This window comes from Lipotes vexillifer, unplaced genomic scaffold (genome assembly GCF_000442215.2).
Source record: "Lipotes vexillifer unplaced genomic scaffold, Lipotes_vexillifer_v1.1 scaffold349, whole genome shotgun sequence".
Classification (NCBI taxonomy): Eukaryota; Metazoa; Chordata; class Mammalia; order Artiodactyla; family Lipotidae; genus Lipotes; species Lipotes vexillifer.
The window spans coordinates 50485-59428 of NW_006790574.1; the positions used below are offsets into that span (position 1 = coordinate 50485).

Consider the following 8944-nt stretch of genomic DNA (forward strand, 5'->3'; position numbering starts at 1 on the left):
ATCGGCAGGCGGACTCTCAACCACTGCGCCACCAGGGAAGCCCCTATCTGTTTAATTTCTAACTGTTCTACCAAGGCTGCCGTACTTAAAGATGTAAGTGAACAATGAAGGCCACGTGGGACCTTCATCCTTAGCCATCGATGCCTTTCTTCCACTAAGTGGGGGGGAAATAGCAGCTCTTTGACTCCACTTTTACAGTTCTAGACATTGCAGTTCTTCACATCTATTTACCACCGCTAGAATATAAGGTTTTCCACATTAAGTGAACAAACATTTACTTTCATTATGTTTAATGGAAACCTTTCTAAAATGGAATACAAATTTCCCTGTCTCCCCGAAGACACCATATTAAACTTGAGTTAACATTTTTTTGGACATTTAAGTTCATCATATGAACCACAGGGACAGCAGCAAATGCTATAAACCAGGATACTCCCTGCAACTACTGAGGGCTTTAGGACTATTGACCCCTACCCTATTGGCCCTAGGCAACCGTGTTTTTTATTGGTTCCTTTTCTATCTCCTGTCTTATTGCCCCTTCTTGCTGTTCTTCCTGTGTTTCATCAACTGCTCTCCCGTCTCACCTCGAGTTTTCTGCATCGAATTGGTGAGGTCAGATGACTATCTGTTAATGCAGTATCTAAACTATGAATTCATAGACACGGGATAAGGGGGACTCTGCTACGTATAAAATGCATAAGGTTTAGCACATAACACAAATTCTGGCTGCCCCAGATATACTTCTCCTTCTTTTCAGTTTGTTGGCTATGTTCTGGATAGTGAGATTGCCGGGTAAGTAATCTCCAAATCAGTGATTTTTTTGCCTCCCACATATAGGTTCAGTCCCAGTCTGAGTCACAAATTAGGGGTTTTTAAATTGTAGTTGTTTGGATTCATGGATGGGTAAAATATTAATACTGGTATTTAGTTGACTTTAGAATTTAAATAATTTCCATAGCTTATTTTGGCTTTGTCAATTTAAATTATATTTTGCTTTTGTCAATTCTCATCTCTGATGAAAAAACTTCCCTCCCCCCATGGGGAGTAGAGAACTAAATTTTGTATTCACAAATGAACCATTATTACTGGGAAGACTCCAGAGCTCTTACATGTAGACACAGTTCACTGCAGAGATGAATCACAGAGTTAGAGGATGAAATCAAGAGCAACTTACCAACAGAAATAGGTATAATTTTTGTCCACTGATCCAGATCACTTTGAAATAGGCTTCAATTTTTTCATCTGTTTTAGGGTTTTCACCCAAACTCTTTTTTTTTTTTTGGTTGAACTTTTATGGCCACTTGTATTTGAGGTCAGTTGTATAAATGCCTAGATTTGCCTGTATTGTATTGCTTGTATCAGAAAATATGTATTGCTTGTATCAGAAAATAAATCATATTTTGCATCTAAATGCAGTAGTCCACACGGGTTTTCTTAAACCCTCCTATGTCCTAAAATTGTGCTAGGCAACTGTGCTTGTCCCCAAGGAGCTTCTAGGCTCATTAGTAAGATAAGACCAATGAATATGGGGTGGGGGGGGAGGAGGGAATGAAAACCACACAGAAAAGTATGTAGCTTAGAATATAGTTGTGGATACAGGCTGTAAGTGCCAGAGGGATTCAGAAAGGCAGGGAGACATTGCATTCTAGAGATATCAGAGAAGGCTCTCAGAGGGGCATAAACGTAGGGGGTCTTGAATAATGTGTGAGATTTGGTCATTCTACCTTCCAGGTGGAGAAGATAGGACCAGTGGCTCCAAGCAGGGCATGGGACACCTCAGGGGGTGAGACTGGCCTTCTCCCAGCTGGGGCTGGGGAAAGGCTCAGAGCTTGAGGCAAGGTCTTGAACAGGAGGATGGGAGAATAGCCAAGGAAGGCCCATGGCAGGTAGAGGAGAAGTTGGAACCAGTGCTTTAATCCTTCAACCACCTCCATCCAGACTAGACAAAGCGTGGAGGCTATTTCTTTAAACAATGCAAGTTCCTTCACTCTCAAGCCAGCACACTTGCACTGAAGTTAAACTCTGCACACTTGGAATTCAGGGCTCTACTCTGAGAAGCTTCAAAGCCCAAGGTGGGTGGAGAGAGGGGGGAGAACCCCAGAGCCTCCTGTGAAGACTGAGGCCTGGGTGGAAAAGCAGCTTCTAAGCTCCTTCAGCTTCAAGGAGGAAAGCGCTGCAGAAACCCCACCACTGGGGAGGGGATTTCTGGTTAAGTCAAACTCCAAATTCTGAGTTGCATTAAAGTTTGCCTTTTTGCCTAAAGTTCTTTGGCGGCGAGGGGGGCGCTTACAATCCTCAGGGATAGAAAACCGTCCAGAGGAAGAAAGCCTGTTTGGGGGCTTTTCTTCCGTGGTATTAATGGAGACACCTGGAGCCAAGAGAATAGCACAGCTGAGCCCTTCTCCAAGGCGGCATTTGGGCCAAGGTGCCAGAAGGGCGCTCACCGGGGAAGGTGAGATGAGGTGGGAAGTGAGGGCCAAGGGGCCACCTAGGGAATTCTGGCTTCTCCTCTGGCTCACAGAACTCGGTCCAGCTGGAGCAGCCTCCTCCCGCCCTGGCCAGAGCTGCTCAAACCCGGCCGGCAGCGCCCACTCCCCCCGCCCCGCCCCCCGGGACTCCCGGCCCCCCGCCAGGAAGAGCAGACACCGAGGTTGAGCCTGGAACTAGACAGTCCCCCACCTCGGCCGCGCGCACGGTTTAGTCTCGCCTCCCTCGGGGCTCTATGTCTCCTCGAGCCCCCTCCCCAGGGTCGGACGCCGCCCTCCACACCTTCACACAGGTCTCCCTCTGTGCTGTAACACACCGGCCCCTTTCCCGGCGCTCGGCTCGGGTCAACGCCCGCTGAGGTTCCAGACGAGGCTCATTCATCGCATAGTTGGAAGGGGGAGGGGTTGGGGGGCTGTCGTTCTGAACCTCCAGGTGGGAGCCCAGGGGCCAGGTGCCCCGAGAAGCTGCTAGAAGACAGGTCGGGACGACGCCCCCAAACTTGGCCCTGCTGGCCAGTCTCCAAGGTTTAGGGCTCCAGTTACTTCGTGGGCTCCCCCTGCGCCCTTCCCCTCGCCTCCCGCCCAAGGTCCCAACGCGATGCCCCCTCTCTCCCTCCCCCGCTGCTCCTTTCTACCGCTTCCCCTCCTCCCTCCCAAGTCTTTTCCGTCCACGGTCTAGGGCTCACAGCCTGCGCCTCTGCAAACACCCCCCGCCCCTCCAATCCGGGCAGAACTCCGAGGGGAGGGGCCGGAGGCCCCCCTTCCCGCCTGTGGTCGGAGAGGGCAGCGCCGCAGCCCCGGGTGGAGGGGAGTACAGGGGCCGTCTCTGCGCCCCGCCCGATCAGGCCACTCGGCACACTAGGGGTGGGGGGCGGGAAGCAGGGCTAGCGGAGAGGGGGGTCCGGCCCGGGCAGGTGCGGGCTCGGGCTGGGTCCGGGCGGGCTCCGGGGGCGGGGTCTCAGGTTACAACCCCGCGGGGGGCCGGGGGCGGCCCGCGGTTTGGGCGAGTTCTCCAGCCTCGAGTAGAGCCGGGCGCATATAACGGGCGCCGCGGCGGAGAGAAGACGCAGAGCGCTGCTGGGCTGCCGGGTCTCCTGCCTCCTCCTCCTGCTCCGAGGGGCCTCCTGCATGAGGGCGCGGTAGAGACCCGGACCTACGCCGTGCTCCTGCCGCCTCGCTGCGCTCCGCCCGGGCCCGGCTCCGCCAGGCCCCGCGGTGAGCCATGATCCGCCTCGGGGCTCCCCAGACGCTGGTGCTGCTGACGCTGCTCGTCGCCGCCGTCCTTCGGTGTCACGGCCAGGATGTCCGTAAGTTGCCCACAGCCCCTGCCTGCCGCCCTTCTGTGCCGCCCCGCCGCATCCTCTTCCCCGGCCCTCTCGCGCTCTGGAGCCTGCGGATGCGCAGAAGCTCAGCGAGCGGAGCTCTGCAAGTCAGGGGCTCTGTCCGAGCGTCCTCCGTGCCGGTCGTGGTTGGAGGCATTTGCAGGTCCCTGCGTTGCAAAGGAATACTAAACAAGCAAACCGTCGGGTCCGAGGTTTGCGCACAGATTTTAAGCGTGCTCTTTCCCACCAGCTTTGATAATTAGGCGCACACGCACACAACTTGGCTTCCCGAAGCACTCAGAGTTCAGCAAAACAGGTTGCGGCCCATCGAGCTTAGAAGTAGGAGAGAAAGAGCGCGAGCAAAGGAGCGAGCGAGCGCCAAGGGGTTGACGGCCCAGTAGTGTCCAGGGGTTGGTGCCGGGGGGGGGGCGGGGGTCAAAGGGAAGTTAGACAAAGGAGATGCTCTGAAACTGGTGGGCTGAAATCCGAGGCCACAAAGAAGGGCTTCGGAGAGACACTCTGCGACCTCATCGCCTCTCGCGGGTTTCCTCCCCCTCACGGCTGGCCCAGGAGCAAAGTGCAGCCCTCTTCGCATCTCGGCTTTCCCCTTGCCTCTAAAGGATACAGAAACTTCCCGTAGGAGAGGCCATCCGAAAGGCGATAACATTCCAACCAGACCGTGCTTTTCAAACGCCCAGGAAAATAGCGCCCCCTCCCCGCCGTCTTCCCCCCTAACATCCCCACCCCCGCCCAGGTACTACAATGAGTTACTTTTCTAAAAGTTTCTGGAACTAACCGAGGCTCTGCCAGGTGTGTGTGTGCGTGCGTGCGTGTGTGTGTGTGTGTGTGTGTAGCAGAGGAAGGAGACACGGTTGGTCGATTGCTATAACAATTTCAACCGAATATAATTAGAGGTGGCAGTTTTACAGTCTGGTCCAAAGGCGGTTCGAACCACACCTTTCCATCGCCTCCTTTGGTGAAGTCCCACTGTCTGGGATTATATTTAGGACAAATGAAGCCTGGAAAGTGTATTAGGTAGAGAAGTTATTTTTTTTTCCCACGTGTTTGGGCACGTTTCCGACGGCTGGGATTCCAGCCCTGTCTTTGTATGTTACAAATTGTAAATCAATCTCAGGGGAAATTTTTTGGCGGGGGCGGGGGGGAGTAATGGAAGTCAAAGTCCGTCTGCCTACGAGGCTGTCTGCAATCTCGTCTGCCACTAGGCTATCTCCAGACACAGTTTAGAAGGCTGTGGACCCAGAAGGACTTTCCATTCATTAGGGTGGTTGACCGGGACAGGGTCAGGACTGGGGCCCGCGGTGCAGCTGCAAGGAGCCCCGGGCAGGAGATTTTGGCCAGGCTGTCGGATGGTGCACTAAGCTGGAGGCCCGCTCCCGGGTACTTGTTGGAACACGGTGCGTCTATAAGTGGCCCCAGCTCGGACTGACTATATATTTGTCCTAAATTTGCATGTACACACTCACAAAACTGTCTTCTTGACTGACCTCTGCCTCAGTTCGCAGTGGAATTAGCTAGGTGACTCTAAAATAACTCCCCAATTCTCCATCTGGTATTAGAGGCTCTCACTTAAGAGGCAGAGCGTCTCAGCGCCGCAGCCTTCCTAGGAGGTAGTGAATTCCACAGTTTCTTGGGCCCAAATCTTCCAGTCGATCCTCCTCCTCCCCAGGGGGAGTGCTTTGGAGCCGCTGACTTTGCACCCTGGCGCATCCCGGCTCCGTACCCGCCTCCCCTGGGTCAGCGGACCCAAAGACGTGACGTGGGGAAAGACGCAGTCTGCGTGGATATCAGGAATGTCAGAAACCTAGAACTCTGGCACGACCCTCCCCCGCATCTTTCCACAAGTTTGAGAAACTTATTGGCCGCGGCGTCTTTGACCCACATCTGCATTTCACAGCCCTCTCCTCTGAATGTGCCCCTCGGCTCAGGGGAGAGACCTCAATCCTCCATTGTGAGGCTTGTTTGCGTTGGGAGATTGGCAGCGATGGCTTCCAGATGGGGCTGAAACGCTGCCCGTATTTATTTAAACTGGTTCCTTGCGGAGACCTGTGAATCGGGCTCTGTGTGCACTCGAGAAAAGCCGCATTCATGAGAGACGAGGTCCGGTGGGTTCCCCAGGACTCCCCGACCCCCTCTCCCACAATGCTCCCCTGTGCCCGCCCGCGGACACCTCCCGGGCTCCAGCCCTACGCAAAGCGGCTGCGAAGCAAAACAGTTCCCCGAAAGAGGTAACTTTTTAATTGGCCTGCTACAAAGAATCACTTATGTGGCGCTGCGGTAATGAGGGGAACCCGATCAGGCGCGCCGGGATGCTATCGGCAGCCGTTTCGAACAGCAATTATGGTGGCGCTGGGCTCCTCCGTCCACACCTAGGGGATCCGGTTACGGCGCTGGCTCCTTTCTGGGGCAGTCATTTTATCCCACTTTTCACCCTCCCACCCTCCCAGTGTCTGTGGGCGAGCCGTGTCCAGAGCCGCAGCCACAAAGAGTCACCCGACGGCTCTCACGCCCAGCGCTGCGGCCCCGCCCCTGCGCCCGCTCATCTCCGGCCACTCTTCCGAAGGAAATCTGATACGCCTTCAGGGTGCACCCCTCTCTCCCAGCACTTTACTCTCTTCCCCCACGGCCCCTCTTGGGTTTGGGTGCGTGGGGGGGGGGGTTTCTTCCAGTCGCTCTCCCGCCGCTCGCTTTCTACAGCTCCACCTATATATAGCGGTGCGTGCGCCCCGGCAACAACTGTATATACCCTAGGCTCCCTTTCTCCCCCTCCCCTCCCCGTGATTATCTCGCCTAAAGGCTGGGTGGAGTGTTTATAGTGGGGAAAAAAAAAAAAAGACAGAAAGAAAGATTTATCTTTCAGTCTCCTTAAAGAGCACGGGGCGGGCCGTTTCTCTCTCCGCCCACCTGGTTTGTGGCCCTTTCCTATTATTCAACCCCCGCAGTCACCAGGGCTTTGGGGATTTTGATGAGAAAAACAGCACTGGGCGCTCCCCGGCACGTGGCGCGGGCTCGGCCGCGCTTGGCGCTCTCCGGAGCGCTCTTGTCAGCACAGGCTTCGTTTGCAGGGCGAATTCCGGAAGGCAGACCGCTTGTGGAAAGGGACTAGTGCATGCCGTTCTTGGTCTGCGTTCCTGGAGGAGGCCAGGCCTGGACTGGCTAATCTTAGCCCGGACCAGGCATTCAAAGCCCCCCTCCACACCCCCCTTCCTCCAAGCTGGGCTGTTGTCTTCAGATGGAAGCAAGGTCTCTCCAGAGAGGGCTACAGCTGGAGGTCAGCACCGGCAGTGGGGCCCTGCTTGCCTCCCAGGGCATTTTGTTATACCCTTGGGTCCCAGGTGTATTGTTTAACTGGGCCTATGCCCCTGCCCAAATTGGTCCTAATCCTAATATGATTTAAAGAATGGAAGGAGATCCTAATTGTAACAGCTCCTCCTTTCACACACACCCCACCCCCATACATCACTTTTGGAGCCTGGCTCTTTGCAGAGTCTAATTTTGTGGGTAGAATTTTCTGCACACCTTCTAAATTTTAGCTGTCAGTTGTATTTAGCTAGATGCATGAAGACAGTAGGCATAGTCAGTCCCCCTCGCCTTCCCTGCTGGGTCAGGATTTCCACTGGTGAATAGACAGCAGAGTGCAAGGCACACAACAAATGTTTGTTGACTCCGCGGAAGAATGAATGATGTCTTAGGAAAATCATTTTCAAGTTCTCTGTGTTCGAGTGGCCCGAGCCCACTTTCTTCAGCATTTGAATTATGTCGAGTTGACTTGCAACCTCTTTCTCTTTCTCCCTTCTGACTCCTCACCCCCTCCTTCCCTTGGCTGTCTGCTTCCCCCGCCCCACCCCCGGTGCAGAGAAGGCTGGCAGCTGTGTGCAGGATGGGCAGAGGTATAACGATAAGGATGTGTGGAAGCCCGAGCCCTGCCGGATCTGTGTCTGTGACACTGGGACTGTCCTCTGCGACGACATAATCTGTGAAGACATGAAAGACTGCCTCAGCCCCGAGACCCCCTTCGGAGAGTGCTGCCCCATCTGCTCAACTGACCTCACCACTGCCAGTGGTCGTAATTTATTTATTTCCTGTTCCACATAAATAAATTACTTGCAAGGGCAGCAAATGCCCTGCCATGGATGCCGGTCATCTCTGCGAAGCAGAGGGGGCTGGTTATCCATGGGACCCCAGCAGCTGAGGCTGAAAGGAAAGGCCATTTCTCGCTTGCAGGTTGACACTGAGTGAGCCTGACACACTAGAGGGGTCCTTCCTCACCCAACACCTCCAAAAACTACGCTTCCGAGACATGGAGGACAGAGGTGATTCCACACAAGTATCCTCACTGGAATCACCTCTGCAGATCCCTAGAGCCACCGTGGAGATGGAGTGCTCCTTCTGGCCAAACCGCAGACTAACTCCTCCTCCAGTACCCACACCTTGGCTTCTCTGTAGAAGGTCTCAAATGTATGGTCTTCAGTGTGGAGCGAGCTCTGCTGGCCAGCGCGCAGACAGAGAGGCCAGGCCCCCTTCTTGAAATATGGGCCACTGGTGGCAGTTTCCTTCTGGTTTTGCCTCTGTTGGCGTTGACTGCCAGTTGAGAAGCAAGTTCCCAGGAGAAGGGCGGAGATGGGGCTGGGACAGAGCCTCGTGTGCCTGCACCCTGGTGGGTTGTTAACTCCCAGCTGGAGCCAGGGCTGGTGGGTGTGCAGGTGACCCCCTCCTCAGCTCTGGAACACATGCCCTATCTCCCTGTAGGGTGGCTGGGGACACACATTTAGGCCTCTTGGGTGGCTCAAGTAGAGAAGACAATTGAAAGGGAAGCGAGCAGTTGCCTTTCCTTAACACTTCACCCACCCTGGAAAGCTGCTTGGGGAAGCTGCTTTGATGGTCCAGATTCGCAGATCATTTCTGAGGGGACCTGTGTGAGTGAAGCGTTGATCGCCTTTACCACTTTGCTGCTACAAAGGGGGAAGGGGTTATTGACTCGGGGTGGCACTGGCTCCAATGCTCTCTGTAATTCCTGTGCTCTGCTGTTTTTTTGTGCTTGCTTCACGGAGATCCAGCTTGAATGTAAGACCTTTCCAACTACCTAACTCTTCCTCTGGGGTGGAGGAGGCTGGTGGC

At 54.5% G+C, this 8944-nt stretch overlaps 1 protein-coding gene across 2 annotated transcripts in view; it reads left to right on the forward strand.

Annotated features, from left to right (window-relative positions):
• The first annotated feature begins 3526 nt into the window (after window positions 1-3526).
• COL2A1 (collagen type II alpha 1 chain) overlaps window positions 3527-8944 on the forward strand; it is a 31276-nt gene continuing 25858 nt past the window's right edge. The window contains exons 1-2 of one of the 2 annotated variants that reach the window (XM_007463833.1): window positions 3683-3793; window positions 7683-7889. In XM_007463833.1, the coding sequence (XP_007463895.1) occupies window positions 3709-3793; window positions 7683-7889 (292 nt within the window). In that variant the 5' untranslated portion in view covers window positions 3683-3708. Of the gene's footprint in view, window positions 3794-7682; window positions 7890-8944 lie in introns of both variants that reach the window. The other variant, XM_007463834.1, reaches the window with a different exon arrangement.